Source organism: Salvia miltiorrhiza, chromosome 8, assembly GCF_028751815.1.
Source record: "Salvia miltiorrhiza cultivar Shanhuang (shh) chromosome 8, IMPLAD_Smil_shh, whole genome shotgun sequence".
NCBI lineage: Eukaryota > Viridiplantae > Streptophyta > Magnoliopsida > Lamiales > Lamiaceae > Salvia > Salvia miltiorrhiza.
Genome location: NC_080394.1, coordinates 4130692 through 4153774, shown reverse-complemented (window position 1 = coordinate 4153774; position 23083 = coordinate 4130692). Strand labels below are relative to the sequence as shown.

Genomic DNA, 23083 nt, shown 5'->3' with positions numbered 1-23083 from the left:
TTTCCCGTTTCCCCCTAAAAAAAATTAATAATATATGCCATCAATATTAGTAGCAGGAGGGATACGAGTTTATAATCACGAAAAATCAATCAACTCTGATGAAAATGGTGGTTAGAAAATTAAGTGTCAGATTTCATGCATGCGGTTACTAATAAAATAGGAAACAAATCAAATTGTGGGAAATTCTATCCCACCTGCTGCCACCTCAGCAACAAATATCACCTCTTCTCTATTAATATACAATTGCAGTCGTTTTCAGAGACGATATCTACAAAAAAAAAGCATTAATTAATTATACTGAATTTTGTTATATTGATGCTAGTCTTCCCAGAGAGAGAAGTGATGATGATGATGATTTTGGGTCCAAGAGAAGCCCTGTTTGATAGCTGGGGGAGTTAGAAGCATCCCTTGCGCCATGCAATCCATCAGCAGCGGCATGTTAAACATGGCCTCCTCGTCCACAAACTCACTTCCACCACCAACGTCGTAATTAACCCAACTCCAAACGTTGTTGTCGGTGTCAACGCGCAACGACTCGCCTCTTGCAGCAGCATTACCATTATCCACATCACAACACTTCACCTCGGCAGCCGCCTTTTTCCGCGGCCGCCTTGCCTGCTTCCCGCCGCCCCTTTTCTTCTCACCGCTCATCAATATTTAGATCAGCTTCAACCTTCCCAATCCAACTGGAATTCAATATGTGTGTGTTTATGTATCGAGAGAGAGAGAGAGAGAGAGGTATCGAAGTTGTGAATCTTCTGTAGCAATTCACCAAATATTGATGGCAATTACCCAATAGCGTTGACTTTGGATGAACTTGAATCTTCCCAATCCAAGTAGAATCGAATGTGTGTATGTTTGAGCATGCATCGTTACATATATATATATATGAGAGAGAGAGGGGGGAGAATATACATATGAAGCTTGTAGCAAGGAATAGCGTTGACTTTGGAGAGCCACGTGTTTCTTCTTTTTCAGGAAAGGGAAGGTCTGTGGGCCACGTGGCACTCTATGTGGCAAATATTTGCACGTATGCGGTAGCGTTATCAACGTTTATATATATATGCGTGTCACTTTGACTTTTGAGTTTATTGACTTTCTGTATTGTCAAAGCTTTAATTTTTCTAGGAAATCATAATATTCATCTTTTTGTAATGCTTTTAATTAATATTATCGTATTCTTGTAAATTGGTTTATCAAGTATGTGAGATTTTGACTTGTCGAATAGGATCAGATCAGGCCGTCTTGTTAGGTTGCGATTATAAGTATATATTCAAATAAATAACTTTGATCTGATAAGTCATATACATCGAAACAGTTCTTATCAAACATTCCTAATTATAAAGGACGGTTGTATGTAGTATTATTTTACTTTTGACCGATATATATTCTCGATCATTTTCCATGTGTATCCCTATTACTACAATAAAACTACTATTTGAATTATTTTTTCTCTACTGAAACTGTTAGAGTAGGATTTACTCCATTCTTTGTAATTGCCATTTATATAGTCACTTGGTAAGTCACGAATCGTGACTTACCAAGGGATACCCGAAGTGTTACCAAGCCGCACCAGAATATTAATTCCTTGAAGATTCTTTTAGAGATATGCTAGAAGTTTATGATATCTATGCAGTGTTATATTAATTTGAAGAAGACTTCTTTTATATCTTGGATCAACTCAAAGCTTAGTAAGGACTTGATCTCTTCTATATAAGTCGGATTGTCCAAGAAGTCCAGTTTCACTTCCTGTGCATTTATTCGAGTAGTTTGTGAGTACAGCACGCGTAGCATTTCGATTAATATTAATGTCAATTACCCCACCAATTAATTGTGATTTTTTTGTTGGAATAATATAAATTGAATTTTTGGTCGGCAAAATATAAGTACAATCATTTTATATATGTCTTCAAGTCTGTATAGTAATCTCGTTAACTCTCCAAACTCGTTTAAATTTATGCAAATAAGCTGTTCTAAATAATTAGTTATTTGTCTCAAAAACTCAAATATTTAAATATTAATAATAAATAGTATAAATAAAAAATACACGTGAGATTCCAAATTATTTATGATCTTCAATTTGTAAAGTTTCTAAAATATTACTTGTTAGTTAATCAGAATAATAATATCTGCTATCTTAAATTTGCTTATCCCTACCCACTTAAAAGTTACTACTAATTCTTAAATACTCGCTAATTAGTCTTTTTCATCTCAAATCTATATAATAATATCTGCTATCTTAAATCTGCCTGTCGTTTTAAATGAATTGTACAAATTCTATATATCATTTTATTGAGGCTCTAAATTAGTGAAATCTAATGAAAAATCGACAAGTATCGTTTTATTTAGATTTTCAATTGACGAATTCTAGATTTTTTTTATGGTGATTGTACAAAATTATTCTTTTATATAAATTTTTGAACTGGTGAAATCTCATGAAAAATCAATATGATATTCAAAATGAAATAAATCAAATTGAATTACTTTTATTTATTAAAGATAATTATGAGATCCTTGAAAGGCATTTGTCACGTATCATGTGTTTAGTGCGTCACCTAGATAAAATGTGTGATCTAGATTTAGATCAAAATATCACAAAAAGAGTGAATACTACATGATCTCCTCTCTATATATATATAATAATATAATTATAGATAAGTTATGGTTATAATTACTTTATCGTATGGAATAACTCATCCATGACGTACGACTCGGTACGAGTGGGCAAACTCAAACCGATTTGTTAAATTTCGGTCTGACCATTCTGTCTTTTCAAAATGGACTATTTTTTTTCTATCGAAAATCTAAAGTTCTTCAAATCAAAGTCAACTCAATATTCAACTCAAATTGAATTTGTCGGTCTTCTCTTTCTCCCTTTCGCCATCGCTCATGCCGTCTTGCAAGTCACCACTCAATTTCTTCTTTCAACATTTTTCACCCACGAGCCCCTTAAGGGCTTTGCAGAGGTGAGCCTCATTTAAGAATCCCTCTTTCATAATGAGGATCTTAAATCGAGTTTTATAATTTTTTTTAATTAAAATAAATATTTAATTCTAAAATTAAAATTTTTATTAAATTTAAATTTTAAGATTACAATAATATAAAAAATACAATAACTAAAAATGGATTCGTTTATTAAATGTAAAATAAAAAAATACAATAATTAAAAAATAGAAATTGAAAATTAGAGTTAAAACTATTTAGAAGCTACATTAAATAGATTTTGTATTGAATCACACATCGAAAAGTGCATGCTTTTGTACAATGTGTAGTGCAATATTAAAATGATAGGCTACGTTAAGTTGATTCTGTATTGAATCTCACATCAAAAGTGTGTGCATGTGTCTCTACAATATATAGTGCACTATAAAAAGACAAACTACTTTAAATTGATTTTGTATTAAATTTCACATCAAAAAGAGTTTAGGCTTGTCTAGTTAAAAAGTGAAGCTATATTTAATTTAAAAAATCATGAATGAAATGTATACTCCCTCCATCCCCCAAACATCTTCCTAAGAGAGGATGACACGAGTAATAATAAAAGTTAGTTGTGTATTTGATAAGTAGAGAATGAGTCCCACAAAAAATGAAGATTGTAAGAGTAATAGTGAGTGCAATTATTTGTAAAAGTAAATTAGGAATATGTTTTGGAAGATGTTTGAGGGACAGAAGGAGTAATATTTAGGAAAATAATTAAAATATAAAAAAAACAAAAAGAAAAGGATAGTGAAAAAAATGGTGTGAGAAGAGAGAAAAAAAGAGGGAAAAAAAATAAAGGAAAATAACTCCACTTTTATATATTATATAGATATAGATGGCGGTTAACTGAGGGGTAGTGGATGATTTAATTTGATTTTCATGTATTAATTTTAAATTTTGCATAGACTTTAACATTGATTTCTCCTTAATTTATAAATTTATCATTGAAATTGGTTTGAAATCAATTTGAGTTATCTTTTTAATGTAGTAGTATATATATAACAATGAAATACTCAAATTATAAACATTTTAACAATTACGTCTTAGATTTAATTTCCGATAATGAAATCTTTATGTGATACTTTAATAGCTGAGTCGGATTTTGATAAAAGAAATTATAAATGTGGTAAGAAGTCCCAACAAAATCGGACAAGGCGAGTATGGGCTAATTTGTTGGCCCAATTGAATTGGGCCGGCCCAGTGTGTATCGGAAAATTGTAATGTGTTCTTCGCCCGGACTAGATGGACTGTACTTGACATCGATCTCTGTGCAACATATTAAGGGTGTGTTTACTTTGGTAGTAAAATTTTCATTTGAAAATGATGGATAAGAGAAGGTGAGATAATATTATATTTTTCTCCTTTTTTTATCATGTGTTTACTTTGTTAGAAATAGATGGATAAACAAATTGAAATGTTGAAAAATATTTTCACACCCTCCCAATAGGATAATATTATCCAACATTCGTGAGAAAATGAGTGAAAATGGGTTGCCCGAATAAATTTTCCAGCCTGACCGGAGAAAATTATCCATCATTGGAAACATGTGAAAATGCTAAAAAATACTCCCTCCGTCCACGAAATGAGTACCCATATTTCCTTTTTCGTCCGTCCACGAAATGAGTACACATATTTCCTTTTTCGTCCGTCCACGAAATGAGTACCCATTTCCCTTTTTGACAAGTGTACCCCACACATTTTTTTAATTAATACACTCAAAAAGTGGGACCCTTAAACTATTCACACTACACTTCATACATTTCTTAAAACCCGTGCCGTCCACAAATGGGTACTCATTTTCGTGGACGGAGGGAGTATATTTTTTCTAACATTTTCTATCAAAGTAAACACATCTAATAGAAAAAAAATCGTTGCTTTTTAAAACAGTATACAAATATAATGAAACATCTATGAAACAAAACGTAAAAAGTATTAATCACTAATAGCTGTATAACAATATTAATTAGATATTAATAGCATTACTAGGTTTTAGCTATTAGTATTTGTCCACAAATGAGATGATGTCCACGAACAGGGGCGGATCCAGGTTTCAACATTAGGGGGGCTGAATCTATTAGACTACGACGATTAAAAACATTTACATGGGGGTTCGGGGGCGGGAGCCCCCGAAGCAAATTTTTTTTAGCATTCCGTACACTTTATTTTCATGTATTTTTTTAGCAATCACTTAATATAATAAATAATTGTTCGCAATTCAATTAATTCAACATCAAGTAGATTGAAAACATATAAAAACATACTTTTATGCATTTTTTAAAAAAAAGATGTTTCATCTTCTAAACAAATAAACTAATTTTTATTGTTAATAATTAGTAATTATACTTTTACCTCTAGAATTGACTCGAATTCAACATTAAAAATTAACTAAAAAAGAAAAAATGATAAAAATAATATAAATGTAACAACTCAATGTGTTAAGCAATTAATATGGATAATTAGATACTATAAACAATGTATACTATATTTTTCCATGTATTTCTTATTTACACACACACACACACACACACACACATATATATATATATATATATATATATATATATATAATAAAATAAAATATATATCTATACTAAAAAAAACTCAAAAATTGGGAGGGGTTCCGCCAGTGTCCACAAATGAGATGATGTAGTGATGTATGTAGCAAATGAGTTTTTCTCATTGGTCCATAATCAATGTTCCTTTTTTTACCATTTTAAAAAGTCCATAAAAAATATTCACTTTCTATTTTTAAACACTAGACTCCACAACATTAATTTACAATTAATTAATATGGGACCCAAACTCCACTCTTCCACCACACATTTTCAAACACTACCCCACAATAACACCTTTATTTTGGGACTCAAACTCCTCTCACAACATAATTTATTAATGTGGGATCCAAACTTCACTCCGCCACCATACATTTTTAAACACTACTCCATAATAACACCTTTAATGTGGGACTCAAACTCCACTCACTTAACATTTCTTAAAACATGCACCCAAAAAATTGGGGAACATTGATCGTGGACGGAGTGAGTAGTTCATTGTGTGTCCACAAATGAGATAAGGCATCCTATATTTTATTCACATCTCACACTTTACTCTCTTTCTTGTTTTGTTCTTTTCTTTTTTCTAAGTGATTGCAGCCTAATAAATGTTAAATAGGCTAAAAAATTTATGCATTAAAAATAAGGTACTAGAGAAACTTGATCTTGAAGCAACAAAATTTTTCAAGTTTCATTTTTTATGGGCCTCTTTTTTTTTTTCGTTTCACCCAGGGACCTTGAAATCTCAGGACCGGCCCTGTTGATGGGTACCTTTCTCCACTCATTTTTTATAGATCATTTTCTACACTTTATACACCTCTCCCTATTACTCCCTCCGCCCCACTATAATAGGCTCACTGATCTTTTGAGCACGAAGATTAAAAAACTTACTTTTTAGGAGGAAAGTGATATGATCCACACCAATTAAGTACATTTTTTTTACTCAAAATAGAAAACAAGCCTATTCTAGTGGGACATCCCAAAAAGAAAAATGAGCCTATTAGAGTGAAACGGAGGGAATATTTATTAAAATTTGTACCCTCCGATCCACTTTATCATACAATCTTCGTGGACAGAGAGAATATACGTTCTCAAAATAATATTGACATTGTTATGTTATAGTAGCTACACTAAATATTCGGTAGGTATCAATAATTCAAAGTTGAAACAATCTCTCTCTCTCTCTCTCTGGTTGTACGTGCAATATATGGATGGCATAGCAGGAAGGGCCATGATTTTGCGTTTGTTTTGGTTTAGAGCAATGAGTCTTCCCTTTCGATGGTAAAGTTGGGGATTTGTTGATGGAGATTTGTAGGATTATGGTCTTCAACTTTATGGAAATTTTGATAGCATTGCCTTGCATTATTATACCTCTTTTGCAGAGTACTTTTGGACGCACACTGAATTTGTTAGGAATTCCACGTTCTTGTGCACGAGCCACACCCCTTTTCTGTCGGCTATTTCCTCTTTTTTTTTTTTTTTTTTTTTTTTTTGAAAATAAAATTTCAAAGACAAGTGATGTTATATCATCAACTTTGTTCATGTATATATATAAGCAATCACATCACATTGGCTGGACATGGGACATACACAACAGTCTTAGTTTCTCTCCATTACTACTACTATTTCAAATCATATACTAATACTATCTTCCGTCTATGAAAGAACTTTCTAGGACAGAGTAACATAAGTTTTAGTCAAGTGTGAGAAAAGATTGTTGAGTGTATTGGGAGTGGTGAAAAGATGTTATTAGTATTGAGAATGGTGAAAAATGAAAAGTAAGTGGTGGAGTATAGTCCAAAAATAGGTATGAAGTTTATTTGTGGCGTTTCAAAAATGAAAAGCATGAAGTTTTTTCATGGACGGAGGGAGTATTATCTTCGTTCATGATATCGTTTCCATTTTATGGATAGATACAAATTTTAAGAAATTAATGAATATTGGTTGATAATATATTATTATGAGTGAAGTTTAGGTCCCATTATTATTGTGAGTCAGTGTGTTCTATTAGTAGTGACAATTAGGTCTATGAGGTGATGACGTTATGAAGTAAGAATTATTGAAAAATGGAACAAAATCACCTAATTACAAGAATCCAATTTGTACAATTTGGGAGTTGTGTGTGTCAGTGTGTGTTTCGTGCTCTAGTTGTACAAGGAATTAGAATTCCAGTAAGAAGGAGTTGTCATGACAACTCATTTGCTACACATTACTGCGTCACTAGTCATTCAGTAAATAAGAATACTTATTTGTAAAATTAGAATATTATTACTCCCTCCGTCCACGAAATGAGTACCCATTTGTGGACGGCATGAGTTTTAAGAAATATATGGAGTGTAGTGTGAATAGTTTAAGGGTCCCACTTTTTAAGTGTATTAATTAAAGAGATATGTGGGGTACACTTGCCAAAAAGGGAAATGAGTACTCATTTCGTGGACGGACGAAAGAAGAAATATGGGTACTCATTTCGTAGACGGATGATGGAGTATTATTTGGAAAAGGAGATTTCGTCATTCAGTAACAAGATACATTAATAATAGTGAAAAGGCTCTGACTGAATCCGATATCATTTTGATTCTTACTTTAATTTTAATTTATAATGTTGATATCACGTCACTTTCAATTTTTCATGTAAACGACACATCGGTCTTAATTTGGGAGAAATTTTACTCCGTGAAGCACTAAACTTAGAAAGCAATAAATTTATAAAGCACTGCATTCATCGTGAAATTAATTCCATTAAAAAAAATGAAAATTTCCCTTTTATGGGTTTGGAACTCAGGTACAACATTTATTCATAAAAAAAAATGCATTCCGACTATTGAAGAACTGAAATTAATTATTCATTCTTACAATAATTAAGAGTTCTCATTTGAATCATTTCTCTTCAATATATATATATAGACCCCCAAAATATAATAAAGAGCTAGCTGGAAAAACTCTTACTTCAAGAAGAATGTCACAATGGGCCCAACTCAATTGAAAATCCAAAGTTGAAAAATACAATTTATTTTGGCTGAGACAATGGGTAAAAAAACACAGAGGCTAGTGGAACAGACTACCTTTACAAATATTACATCTCAGATACTGTCCAGTGCAGTGATCAATGGTACTAATTAATGTGTGTTGACACTTTTGACTGTCCAATTTCACTCACAAACCCACCCAAATCATGTTACTTATTATATATAGTAATGCTGTGGTGAGCCATTTTGCTCCATCAATTTGGGCATGGCTGAATTCAATCATCTGGTGCTGGTGAAGTTCAAAGACGACGTCGTCGTCGACGACGTCTTGAAAGGTTTGGAGAAGCTTGTCTCCGAAATGGATACTGTCAAATCCTTTGTATGGTCAGTACTACTCCAAGTTTCCAACCATTTCCTCATCCTCATTGTAATAAAATTGTTGTGTACAATTTTTTTTTTTTTTTTTTTTTAGTATATGCTTGTTTCATTGTGATTTATATATTCGGCAGGGGGCAAGATATCGAGAGCCCGGAGGTTCTAAGGCAAGGATTTACGCACTCGTTCTTGATGACATTCGGCGGCAAGGAAGATTTCACGGCATTCGCCGCCCATCCCAATCACCTCGAGTTTTCTACGACGTTTTCTGCTGCGATTGACAAGGCCATTCTCCTCGATTTCCCGGCTAAAACCGTCAAACCTCCTCCCGTTGCAGCTTGATTACAAAAAGTGCGCTCATACATAACGGTTTTTCAAAATGTCAGTTATATATGCAGTGTTATGCATGAGAGTTTTTTTTTTTTTTTTTTTTTCTAGCAGTGATGATATATGTGAAGTGTGTGCACTGTGTGTGTTTGAGGTGCACTTGCATGGTTTTTATGGATTCTGTTAGCCTAATAATGGAGTTCTCTTTTGTTTGAATTTGTACTACTCTCCATCACCATTTGTATCAGAATTATGTTGAATGAGATATGGGATTAAAAAAATTTAGATTTCTGTTTTTTGACTTTGTTGCTTCACCATATGTAGTTTTCCATTATTGAGAGATAATTAATCTCCCCCAATCACTGCCAAATTTGTCTGCCACTTTGGTGAAAATTTTGAATTCAAACTTTCATGCTGAAAAAACTGAGGGATTGTTTTTTAATTTAAACAAAAAGGAGGAATTCCCTTTTCTTGATGTGAGAGAAGCAAGAATAAGAATAAAGGAGATGCAGAAAGCAGTGTGGAATAGATACTCTCCAATCTCCATTTTTCAACACAGAAGCAAAAAGAGATCAATAGAAATGAAGGGCTTCAAGAAACTGCATCTTCTTCTTCTCCATCTAAACATCTTGTTTTTGGCATCTGCATCTCAAGAAGTCCCAAACAAGAGCAGTTGTGGGAGCATCGAGATTCAAGAACCTTTCATCCCTCGAAATTCCTCATCACTCATCCTCTGCAAATCCGAGAAGCTCTATTTGAGGGCATCGATTGGCCTATTGCGAATCCACTCGATCAACTACACCAACAAATTCGTCATCGTCTCCCACGCTTCTTCATCTTCTCACACAAGGATCTCGTTCGACATGAAGGAACCACATTTTGACATATGATTCACGTGCCCGTGATCCATTTCGGATATCAAACGAATACATACAAAAACCATGTGCCTATAGCAAGAGGATGGAATCTTACTTGCAAATCCGGCAATGATCGACTCCAGTGTTGATCTTCCAACTTGTTCCCACGGCAAGACTTGACGTTGGGTGGCAACGATCTTCAAGTCCTCTCCTTTTCCTAGGGAAACGCGCCGCCTCACTTTTCTGTGTTCTCACAGATTTCTCTCTATTTTACCTCACGTAATGTCACAAGTGAATTAGAATTAGGGCTGTACCTATTATTTATACTGGGTATTAAAACCCTAAATAATAAGCCCATAATCTAATTAAACTAAAACAAAGCCCAAAGGCTTAAGTGAGAAATAGATGGACGGACGCCCCATATGGAGTTAAGCCTTTATTGGGCCAAGCGGGGATCTACTAGCTTGAATAAAGTTTGGCCTCCCAGTGCTCGATTTTCCTATTCAGCCCAGAATAAAATCGAGACACAAGTATTAATTTATTCCACTAGAAAATTAATACTGAATTACCTCTTTATTCTTTAGGTGAGTCGGGGCTAGTATTAGACTTAATTAATCCTCGTGTTTAAGATATCCAATATCCATTAATTAATTAATTCCTCTGACGATCAATTAATTAATTAATTATTCGTTTAATTATAAACGACATCTCGAGTGCTACCACTTAAACTTATTATCGTATCGGAACTAATTCCACCTGCAGGGTTTAATACGATAAACTTATTAAGTTCCTCGAGAGGATATTATCATCCTGTTATTAGCAGGACACGGTTCCTTATTGCAATATAATCGCATGTCGAATAATAATTGCTATCACCCAAAATATCGAGTATATTGAGCTTCAAGAGAACTCTCACCCATGATAAATCAAAGCAATAGTCAATATATTATTTACACCGATTAATCCAACTAAGGTTAAGATTATTTAAGTCGCCGAGATCTTGATTCTTAATTAGTCAGAATATAAGAATTCATCTCACTGTGATCCTGTTCAATACACGAAGGTACTAGCATAAATAAATAGCCAAGACAAACTATTTATCCATTTATGCTACAATCTAAACCAGCAACTCGTCCATAGTTGCCTCGATTGTGAACTCAATTTATATCTCAACTTTTTTCGATTATATGATCTTCTGTGATCTACAACATACCATATAATCTATAGTATGAGATAAATTGGACTATAATAGGATTATGCAATAACAATATTTCAGATAGAAGAATCACAGTGAACTAAGGAATCAATGTATACAAGCATAAAGTCTTGCTTTCAGTATACAACCCTTCACGACATTCCTGATCACGTGCCTGATCCTTGCAGCCAGTGTGAGAAGCCTTATGGCAACTGCGGCGTCGGATTGAGATGCGCTTGCCACCCCAAGAAATGCAGTCTGTTTAATTTCTAGCTATGTGTTATTGCACTACTTAATTATCCACAAATAGTATGTATGTGTTTGCTTGCTAATGGTGATTTTTTTTTTTTTTGGCAGGGGATAAGGTGATTTCATCAGCAGCTTTGAGGGCATGTGGTGTTTATCTGGTTTTCTTCATCTTTTTCTTACATGGATTTTGAGGTTGTCAAAGATGTTTGGGGCTGAAAGTGCTACTTGAGTTTGTTTCTTGCTTTAGTCTCTGCTTTTTTTTTTTGTTATATATGGTTAAATTTAGTAGTTTAGACCTATATTTTGCAAACTGTTTGCTGTGTTGGGTTAGGAAGCTGCTAAGTTAGATTTATTTTGCATGTATGTATAAAGTCTTGAGACAAAAAAATAAGAATTTTTGTGTAGAAAAATGGTAGATTTTTGAATTGTTCCGATATGTGACGGCCATCTATAGATGCAACAATAGGAGATGTTGTGCATTCTTGTGAAATTGCGAAAAATAAGAATAAATGGAGTATTGTTATTTGTGAGTAGTGAATTAAAAAGTAAGGGTAAATAGTGAATTTATGATGGAGATATAGCGTCCAAGAATAGAAAGAGAAATTTTTTTGGGAAAATTATTTGGAGGACGTAGGAAGTATATCATTTACTTCGGTCAATTTTGCCACTATATTGAACACACATTTGAATAATGTAAACTGCTTAATTTAGTTTCAACATATAAAGGTTCAAATAGTTCAAATGGGATCCTCTGTCCCAAAATATAGTGTGTACTACGTGTACCACTCTTTATTTCTTTATATTTTTAAATTATTTTTTATTTAATTTTAATTTATTATGCTTTTATATATTATAAAGATAATTAACAAGGGTTCACTCATCCATTTAGGGTTTATAATTATTTTTTTATATTTATTTGAATTAATAATAGATTATTTGGGTTCATTAATTCAAAGTTAGGGTATATAATTTTTTAAATTTTAATTTTTCAATGATAAATACTAATTAGAGTTTATAATATAATAATAATTTTTATTTTTATAAAAAACAATTTATAAAACAAAGAAATAAAGAGTGGTACATATGGTACGCACAATATTCTGGGACAGAGGATCCCATTTGCAAATAGTTGCGCTTGAAAAATGAAAAATCAAGATTTTTTTCGAACAAAATTTAGAAGAAAGGGCAAAAAGATAGGGCAATTCCTCAACATATATCTCTGGTATTTCACACATACTACAATTTCTCCACATTTTATGGTACCAAAATATCATGAATCGATATTACATTTACGTTACACAACTGTGAAGAAACATTTTAAGTTTCTGGGATTTGGATGTAACAAAATCTTGTTTCTTCATGTAAACTGCATCGATCATATGAAACAGCACTAAAAATTTTGCCACAAAATAAGCCTTCTCTCCAGCCTTTCTTGTCCAAACCAACTTCATCATGCACAGATTTCTCAGGTTGCTTCTGCAACGTCTCTGGCTCTTGTCCTGATTCGACGTCGTTTTCGACCAATTTATTTGCATGAGTTCGCCTGAAAACAATATGAAATTGAACAGCAAGAAATAAGACGATTTTTGTGAGGATCGTCGTACAGAGGAAAAAATACAGAGTTAAAATCATGGCTGTGGTTTGTGATTTTTTTTTTTTTTTTTGCTTTCTTATTTGTTCATTCTCATTTTTGACAGTCTATTATACTTTGTTTGAGGAGGTTTCAAGATTTTACCAACAGAAAAAAATTATGTAATGTATCTACCTTAATTTTGTCAAGATTTATGCTTGCCCAGGAAAAAAGTAAAAGTTGGAAAATCTCATTAAATTTGATCTGATCACAATTTGAAGAAATCTGTAGCCAAAATCCAGTCGCAATTATGTCTCGTATTTGACTGCATGCATCATTTTCAAAGCAGCAATATCTCACTAAATATTTATGTAATAATGTAATGTAATTAGATTGTTACGAGGAATCTTCAGAGTTACATTGTCGCTTACTCCCTCCGTTTTTTTTATGAGTGTCCTATTTAGCTCATTTTTTTTGTTTCTCAATAAGTGTTCCATTTCAAAATTTAAGAGTATATTTATGACATTTTTTCTATTTTATTCTTATTTAATACTAGTATAAATGTAATAATTAGTTGTATATATGCATTTGTACAAATATACAAATGTAAAATATCTTATTTTATTGATATGTGTATTTTGACGGCTGAGGGCACTTAATAAAAAACGGAGGGAGTAAAATATAACAGATCTTGTTGAATTGAGGACCTAGCTCTACTTCTATGGCAATTCCATATAATTTAATTTCTCTAGAAAATTAATGAATTGAGTGATGCTTTTGGGAATTGGAAACTCTTGTAGCCTGTGGGGATATTTATTTTGAAGGATTAGTTTTGATAGATAAAAATAGTAAGGTTAATCCATTGTTTATTTTGATGGATTAAAACTTTGGAATATTACAATACCTTTGATTATTTCTATCATTTAAGCTAGTTTTGTCTGATTCTTATCTCATTGAAAGAGTGGAATTGAAAAAATCACACTCTTGAAAATAAAAATATTCAATCATGCATCTGATCAATTATGCAAAAGTAAATTATTGTGGGGGATTTGGAATTTAGAATTCATGGACTATGGAGTATGGACCACATTGGACAATGAATATTATGTGAACAACGAAAAATATTGTATTCATTCATCCAAATCCTCCAATACAATATATCTCTAACCACAGAGAAAAATTCTTTCTAGCTCCAAACAAAATTAATTACACAAGAGTTGTCTATTGTTTTGATGCTCTGCAAGGGTTATGATATGCGCTAATATTAAACATAATCCGTTCGGTGAAATTAAAGAAATAGTTTTTTTTTGAATTAGAAATTAAAGAAATAGTTAATACATTACATAATTATACAACTGTATTAGTTGAATGTGTTATGGGTAGATTTCATGGACTTGTTCATTTCAGTTCATGAATTTCATTGATTTATTCATGTGTTCTCACTTCTCACCACATTTATCCATTCTCGCTGCATATATATTCGTGAATTCTAACCAAAAATAATGACTACATTTTTGAAAACATAAGAAAAGAGATCAATAGAAATGAAGGGCTTCAAGAAACTGCATCTTCTTCTGCTCCCTCTAAACATCTTGTTTTTGGCATCCGCGTCTCAAGAAATCCCCAACAATAGCAGTTGTGGGAGCATCAAAATTCAAGAACCTTTCATCCATCGAAATTCCTCATCACTTGTAATTAAGCAAAACCATCCTCTGCAAATCCGAGAAGCTCTATTTGAGGACATCGATCGACCTATTGCTCGATGGTCGATCGAGCATATAGAGCTTCTCAAATATATGTGCAATAAGTCGATCTGAGAAGTTGTATTATATATGTATATATAGGTCGATCGATGTCCTCAAATAGAGCTTCTCAAATTCATCAACTCACTTGTCTTTATGGATCACCAATTGGAAGTTGTATTATATATGCACATATATAATAGAAATGAACATATATAATACAACTATATGTGGACCGCCCCCTAACCCCAGGCATACCTTCAAGTTTAGTCTCCCCTATCGACAAATCCTAGATCCGCCCCTGAATGCATGTATATAATACAACTTCCAATTGGTGATCCACAAAGACAAGTGGGTCATGATGAAGGGCGTTACATCACATCATTGCATTTTGTATTATTGGGAGAATGACTGTTTCGAGCTATTTTATATATACATGGATATATAAATAAAATTCTTTAGCAGTTTTGCCCAATTGATTACTCTCTCCGTCCCAGCTTTTGGTATCCAGTTGAGAACGGCACGGGTTTTAATAAAGTGATTGATATGTGATAGTTAAAATAATTAAAGTGGAGTAAGGCCCCCACCTACTTTTACCAAAAATAGAAATGGAAACTAAAATGTGGGACGGCCAAAAAAGGAAAGTTGGATACTAAAAGCTGGGACGGAGGAAGTATTATGATAAAAACGAATATCGCTTTTATGTTGTTAGAGTTTAAATTGTTGTGCCGCGTATCTTACAAAGTTTCATCCTATGAGTCACAAATATTTAGGTGTCTTAATTTATCGTAAAAAAGAAGTAATAACAAAAAATTCTCCCTTCAAAGCTTTTTTTCTTCTTACATTCTATAAAAGAAAATTTCACAAATTTTCATTTCTTATTTTCATTTCAAAAAGGGCTGATTAATATTATAGATAGCTAGGTTGATATAAAGCGTGAAAATTTATTAGTAAAGTTGAGAGGGCAATAAAGACACAAAAAAACTGCAGCTCAGAACATGCAAAAATTTATGGGTTTACATCTGTTCATGTACACTGAGAACCACCAGTTGCATAGCCTGAAATAAGGGGCTTTTCTGTTCAATTTTTTTCAAGGCCCCATGAAAATGTGGTCCAAACATTCAAGCAGAAGGTACTAACAACACCCAGTTTGATGGGGTCTTCAGCTCCTCTGCCTTATCTAATCAAATTAAATTCCAACTTCCCCACCAAATATGTGTACCAATGTAATTCTTGTGACACCTTTTCAATTGTCTTCCTTAATTGGATGTTGCTTCATTGCTCATTTGTGCACTCTCAAAAACCCTATTAATTAATGAGTAGGTAAATGTTTTTCTATGTTGTTACAAGTAGGTTGATTATCCTTTAATGAGTAGGTAAATGTACATTCATCCATTTTGTATAATTTTAACACCATCTTTGAAACGTTATGCAGACAGAAAATACCAAGGTCGTACAACTGCTAATTGGCGACACCGGCTCTGATCAGGCATGCCACGTCAACTCTTCGATGACCAGATGGAGAATTTTCGGGGTGTTAAATTTGCAACAAATAATGTAAGGTTTGATATGCCTATGGTAAGATTTGAGAGAGTGAGTGCATAATTCTCAATCAATCTAAAACATTTTTGTTCCAAGATTATTTATATAAAATAAGGTCAAAAGTATACCTCGACTTTTAAGATTAATATATATTATTTAGTTTGTACATCAAATGAAAACGAAGGCATCAGAACTTGAATAGACCAACTAAAATCATGACAAATGTCCCAAATATTCTCTATTTTTCGACTTTTATCTTGTTTAAGGCAATCTTTCTTGAAATGTGTCAAAAAAGCAGAAAATATAAATCTTCAATGCTTTCCTTCCAAAACAAAATGAGTATTTTGGGGACCTTCTCTATCGTGTTAATAATTTATGCTTCTATCACAATTTCTGCAAAATCCTTATCCCTTGCATATGGGTGCCAAATTATGAACAATGTCGACAATCAATTATTAGTGAATTTCATCATATCGAACTACATTAGTACATACATTATATCACAAAAATTAAAGACACAATTGCAATTTATAAATCAAACTTTGAATCCTGTTTTAAATTAGACTCAATCTTGTAAATTATTTCATTAATAGCTCAATCTTTTTTATTTATTACAAATTCGGCCCTTCAATTTCTTTTAACGAGTTTGGAGCTAAAATTCGAACATTCATCCAACGTAGAAACTCATAATTAATTGAGATACGATTTTTCAAGCATGTTGCCCGGAATACCCTCTCTTATTGTCAATTTCATCGTGAGGCGTCTGCAGCTAAGTTAAGTAATATTCAAGGCGAAATCAGAGCATTTCCAGCGGTTCGAGTAGTAATTTCAGACAACAGGCTTCAAAAATCCTCGACCAATTTATAGAGTCTTTACGTTAGGTATAAATGTTTAAGTTCCTCGCTCCAAATTCGTATAAAAAAAATTAGAAATTGTCGAATTTGCAACAAATCGAAAGATTGAGACATTATTGAAAGTAGATTGAGTGTAATGTGTAACAAGACTCATAATTTGGAATTTGAATTGAATTAATTAAACCTCACAAAAAAAAGTAGAAAAAAATCAGACATTCTTACAAGCACAAATCATGAAGGAGAAATCAAGGCGATCATCATCACGCCGCATGATCTTGTCGTCGTGCAGCCACAATCTGCTCTCCAATCCGCTCCTCGTCTTGAACATGAACACCGCGTAGCCGGCGTCGGGATTGTGGAACCAGTCGTGAACATCCCACAGCAAATCCACCAGCAATCCGTCCAAGAATATCGTCTGATTCCCCCTGAAATTCCACTGCAGCTTCTTCACCCTGATCACCGGCTTCTTGTCGATGCACACCGACAGAATCGGGTGCCTCGCCTGGCTCTCGCCGCCGCACCGGATCGAGATGTCGTGCGCGCCGCCGCCGTCGCAGAACCGCGCCTTGGTCGCGCACACCGTGCTGCCGGAGAAATGCTCCTGCCGCGAGACCAGCGCGAATTTCCCCGCCTTCTTGCCCGCGAGCTCGTGATCCTTGTCGCCGAGGACGAGGCCGAGCTCGGAGTCGACGACGACGGCCACGTAGAAGCCGTCGACGGGCTCCGGGCCGGGCTCGTAGCGGGCCGTGGAGAGGTCCCAGAAGAGGTCGATTTTGGATGAGGAGGAGCGGAGCTGCAGCGATTTGCGGCCTTTGGATTTTCTGAACAGGCGGGAGCTGGTGGAGATTTTGAAGGCGGCGGAGGGATCGTCGTGGAAGCTGAGGGTGAGGCCGTGGGCGGAGGCGCTCCGGCTCCACGTCACCGTCGTCATCATCTGCTTCTCGTTGGAGAGAATGCTTCTGTATAAACACTTGACGCTGATTTGGATCGAAGGGGTCGAGGCTGAAGCAATGCAGGGAGCGATGTTTGTGTAGCTTGAGCACGACGTGTCCGAGACCTGCACCGCGTGCTCGCTCAGGCAAGATGCTAAGTCTCTCATGTCACGTTGTTTAGAGAGAGAGAGAAGATGAACTTCTGTTGAATTGAAACCAGAGATGAACTTGGTGTTACGTTGTTTAAATATGATTCTCTTTCTGAATTAAATTATGCATCTAGTGATGTTGGAGAGAATGGAAAAAATTTGAGACGGCAACCATCGACCTTTGATTTTTTTATTTCTTGACAAACTGTCGTTCGTATAAATATACTCCTAGATATGGAAATTTGGACGGAGGGGATGATGGGAAATTAGTTTAATGTGAGGGATATTAATTATTATTAAAAAATAGTTTAAACTTTGATCCCGCGATGACTTTTTAGATCGAGTTTATAAAAATTATAAATATAATTCTAACTTAATTACACTGTTCGGTTTTATAGTTTGAATCGAAATTTTGACCAACTAAGAGGTGTCATGACTCGAGGAAGCTGACTTGGCAATTAAACAAAAAATACATTAAATTTTTTGTTTTCACATCAACTCAGGTACGAAAGCGTCTAACAAATTAAAATTTGAACTCTTAGTTCAAACAGTGATAGTTGCGAGTGAAATTTTGATTCGAGCTATAAAGTGAACAATGTAAATTAATAAATTCATACTTCATCTGCTCAATTAAATAGGTAATGTTTACTTATTTGGATGTCTCATTTCAATGGGTTATTTCTTTAAATGGAAAGTCAATACATTTCTGATGGCGTTAAAAAAAAATCACGCTCCTTTTTTCAGTCGTTGAGAAAATTTGGGGTGGCTTTATGCTACAAAATGGAAAGCAACATTATTATTATTGTTGTTATTCATTATTATTATTGTTGTTATTGCAATAATTTATAGAGTGGATTTTGAAAATAGCCACTTTTATATAGTAAAAATAAATTTTACCCACTAATATAAAAACTTAAAAAAATACCCATATTTACCATTTTACCCTTACATATAAAAATTTTACAAATACCCACGAATTCACAACCAAAATTTATTATGGTTGTGAATTCAAGCTTTAAAACTCGAATTCACAACTGAATAACAAGTATTGGTTGTGAATTCAAGTTTTAAAGTTTGAATTCACAACTATAAATAGTGTTAGTTGTGAATTCGCTTGAATTCACAACCAACATTTTTTCAAGTTATGAATTCACAACCAATAAAACTTGAATTCACAATCAATACTATTTCAATTGTGAATTCACAACCAACGCCGATAATTCAGTTGTGAATTCATAAACTTGGTTGTGAATTCAAGAACATTTGTACAAAATTGCATGATTTTCATCAATTTCTTCATTGGATTTAAACAATTAAATTGGAAAAAAAAGTACTAGTTTTTTAAACCGAATCGAAATAACTGAACGATCAACTTGATTCGGATAAAAAAAAATTAATCCGTCGATCCACCACTAAAATATGAACATGAATAACTCAAATAAAAAAATTGATAACTAAAAAAAATGATTGGAAGTTGGATACAATAAAAATGAATAACTCAAATTTCAAACCAAGAATTGCTACAAACACCATGAAATTCAATACAACAATTGTTGCTGGCATAAAAAAAAAATCACAACCAAAAAATTCCCCCAAATTCAAAATCTAGGGCTCAAAACCTCAACACACCACCGAAAGCAAGCCGCCCTCGGCGGCGTCGCTCTCATCCAAGAACAAATCCTTCGTGCCCCTGACGGCGGCGTGGCCGCCGCACGCCACCAGCGCCACAATCAAGGCGACGAGGACATTCAACCCGACGTGAGTGAACACCAGCGCCATCACGGTGACCAACCCCAGAGACAGCAGAACCACGCGATCGTCGACGATTCTGCCCAAGATGACGACCGGATCTTCGCAGCAGAACCACGCATCGGACCTTCGCCGGTCCAAGGCGGCGGTGGCAGAACAGATCGAGAGGGAGAGATCTGCGATGAGAGAGAGAGAGAGAACGGCGGCGGCTGCATCAGACCTTCGCTGGTACAAGGCGGCGGCCACTGCGGGAGAAGAGACGCGGCACGGTTGGCCGTCGCTCCTTCTTTCACGGCGGTGTTGGCCGTCGGAAGCCTGCCGGAGCTCCGCTTCTAAGCTTGAGGCTGCTGGAGAAAGCCAATTTGGAAGGATTGGAGGCGAGAGAGAAAAGAGGGGAGAGAGAGAGAGAAAAGAGGAGAGAGGTGCCTGGACCGGGAAAAAAAAAGATGAGAGAAAGTGAGGATTATTTTTGGAAAATTGCAAATATTTAAGGAGGGGTATTTTAGTCTTTTCGCCCAAAAAGTGGGTAAAATTTTATGTTTTTATCTTAGTGGGTAAAATTTATTTTTGCTATATGAAAGTGGGTATTTTTATATATTGACACTAATTTATATATAAAATATAGCAAAATTCAGAATTAGGGCAAAATTTATGAATTGTGTTTAGCATGACTTATGGTCAATTGTTGACTAGAACGTAGGATATATATATGTCCGTGCTGTGTAAAACATATTATGGAGTTTTACTTTCCCATTTCGATATAGTAGATTCATATTGGTCAGACACACACACACACATATATTTATATATAGTATATATATATATATAACAAGTGGTAACAAAAAGTATAATTAACTCATAGAATCATCAGAAAGAAATAAGTCCGTCTTCAGTCAAAGTCGTGGTAACAAAAAATATAACTCATAGAATCATCAGAAATTAATGAGTAGGAATTGTTCATTAGTCAATAGCGGGGAACAATAATGGAATCGTGAAGAATGGTGGTAATACAGAAATAATAGACCCCTATATATGTGAATACCCAAAAAAGTAAAGGTAAAAACATCAAAATTAGTAATGTTTATTCGAAGTGGGAATATTTGCGATAAATGACTGACAATTTGATGTGTGCCAAGATGAAGAATGATTGACCAGTTTTTGTAGGATATTTATTTGCTGCCAATTGAAAACAACTTACTCCGTATTTATTAATTGAAAGGAATAAAAATAATTAATTATTTGTAAACTACTGAGCTTTTGTATTACTCTGATTTTACGTACAAAATTTTAAAGTCAGGCATGATAATTACTGAATTTTTAATTTAGTCTAATTTTTAATACCAACTTTAAAGTCGTTGTAATCTGATTTCCTACCCATTAGAATTTTGGCCAACTTTATTAATTACACAGTTAGTCAAATAATTGATGTTGTTTCGTAAGAAATGACATTGTTTCTAACAATCGATTACCACGCGAGAACGAGTATGTCAAAGTTTATTAATCTTTAGGCAATTAATTAATTCACAAAAAAAAAAAATGCATCGCATTTTACTTAGTGGAGGACTTGGTTGTCAAAGTTTAAGTCGTGCCAGCACTTCTACACCGTGTTGGTTAGAAAATGAGCATCTAGAATCCATCATTACATGCTTAGTTCATACTATTAAGCATTTTCATAGTTGAGCTCTTTTTATTTTTTAACTTTTATTTTCTTTAATTGTCCACAATCCCTATTTGTAGGTGTAATTTGGGTATTCAACATGAAAGGCAGTTTTCAATTTGAGATATATCATTATAATGTAGCTCAATTTCGAATTATGAATGACACTGCCGGCTCTTATGTATAAGAGTGTATATTTGGTGGTTCAATTTAAATTTGGATCGAAAATATGAGAATAAAATACAAAAGTTTTATCAAACCGAATCAAATATGAGAGTATTACTATCTCCTTTTTTATATGGGTGAGAATTTAAACTACCCACATTGATAATATATCTTATAAAATGCCAAATTGAACCAAACATTTAATTTGGTTTGGTTCGATCTTGCATACACATTTCTTAATGGGTTCTCCTTCTAAATTAATTATACTATAAAAAAAGATAAATTAAATTTAGTTGAAATCGTAAATTTTTTAGTCTATATTATTCGTATATTATATTTACCAAATGCGCAAAAAATTATATTATTATTTCCAATCAGAAATGGCATTTATCTCTCTATCTTTGAATAACTATCAAGAAAGTGGGTAAAATTAGTATATGTGTGTTGGCTAAGCGGTAAGGGGATAATGCCTAAATCCAAAGGTTTTGGGTTCGAGTATTATGTGGATCAACCTTTTAATTTCTTTATTTAATATTGTTAATATAGCAATAAAAAAAAGTGGGAAAATTTTACTTTTAAAATAAATCGGACAACTAAAGAATTTGTATTGAGGACAATAGTAAAATATGAGAAGTTTACTTGATAGAAAATGTTAGAAAAAGTATATTTTCCATCATTTTCACATGTTTCCTATGATGGATAATTTTCTCCGGTCAGGTTGAAAAATTTATTCGGGCAGCCCATTTTCACTCATTTTCTCATAAATGTTGGATAATATTATCCTATTGGGAGGGTGTGAAAATATTTTCCAACATTTCAATTTTTGTATCCATCTATTTATAACAAAGTAAACACATTATAAAAAAGGAGAAAAATATAATATTATCTCACATTTTCTTATCCATAATTTTCAAATGAAAATTTTACTACCAAAGTAAACGCACCCTTATAGTATAATTTTGTGATAGAACATCTATTAGATGATAAATTTTATTTTAAAATAAAGCATTAATTCGGAGTAAAAAAATAAGATTCAAGTGGAAAAGGAAAAGGTATATATGAAGTGAAAAATTGCGATTTGCGAAGATGAAATGATTAAGACGAGATGGGGTATTGGGGTGTGACAGTGAGTGTTTTCGGCCCCCCACATATTAATAAAAGCCCGACTCACCAACTTCTAATCAATACACGCTCTATGATTAAAATCATACGAATAATGTGAA

General features: G+C 33.7%; 3 protein-coding genes across 3 annotated transcripts; 1 reads left to right on the top strand and 2 right to left on the bottom strand.

The window, feature by feature from the left end:
• Positions 1 to 8463: 8463 nt before the first annotated feature.
• On the top strand, positions 8464 to 9495 carry LOC131000159 (stress-response A/B barrel domain-containing protein At5g22580). The gene is made up of 2 exons (XM_057925938.1): positions 8464 to 8881; positions 9007 to 9495. The coding sequence occupies exons 1-2, from the start codon at positions 8763 to 8765 to the stop codon at positions 9212 to 9214; spliced, it is 327 nt and encodes a 108-aa protein (XP_057781921.1). The 5' UTR covers positions 8464 to 8762; the 3' UTR covers positions 9215 to 9495.
• A 7818-nt stretch (positions 9496 to 17313) lies between these two features.
• LOC131000158 (uncharacterized) lies at positions 17314 to 18514 on the bottom strand. Its single transcript, XM_057925937.1, has one exon. The coding sequence runs from the start codon at positions 18305 to 18307 to the stop codon at positions 17417 to 17419; it is 891 nt and encodes a 296-aa protein (XP_057781920.1). The 5' UTR covers positions 18308 to 18514; the 3' UTR covers positions 17314 to 17416.
• A 1395-nt stretch (positions 18515 to 19909) lies between these two features.
• LOC130997146 (uncharacterized) lies at positions 19910 to 21416 on the bottom strand. Its single transcript, XM_057922405.1, has 2 exons — positions 21384 to 21416; positions 19910 to 20545 (listed from the first exon to the last, which is right to left on the bottom strand). Exons 1-2 carry the CDS (start codon positions 21414 to 21416, stop codon positions 19910 to 19912), a joined length of 669 nt encoding a protein of 222 aa, XP_057778388.1.
• Positions 21417 to 23083: the final 1667 nt, after the last annotated feature.

What these genes read in the sequence shown, in the direction of transcription:
- LOC131000159 (XM_057925938.1), top strand. Translation starts at nt 8,763, where the DNA reads ATGGCTGAATTCAATCATCTGGTGCTGGTGAAGTTCAAAGACGACGTC. An exon ending in ACTGTCAAATCCTTTGTATG is followed by an intron (nt 8,882 to 9,006) that starts GTCAGTACTACT and finishes TATATTCGGCAG; the next exon opens with GGGGCAAGATATCGAGAGCC.
- LOC131000158 (XM_057925937.1), bottom strand. Translation starts at nt 18,307, where the DNA reads ATGAGAGACTTAGCATCTTGCCTGAGCGAGCACGCGGTGCAGGTCTCG.
- LOC130997146 (XM_057922405.1), bottom strand. Translation starts at nt 21,416, where the DNA reads ATGGGTAGGAAATCAGATTACAACGACTTTAAA. An exon ending in CAGATTACAACGACTTTAAA is followed by an intron (nt 20,546 to 21,383) that starts GTTGGTATTAAA and finishes TTGGGCGAAAAG; the next exon opens with ACTAAAATACCCCTCCTTAA.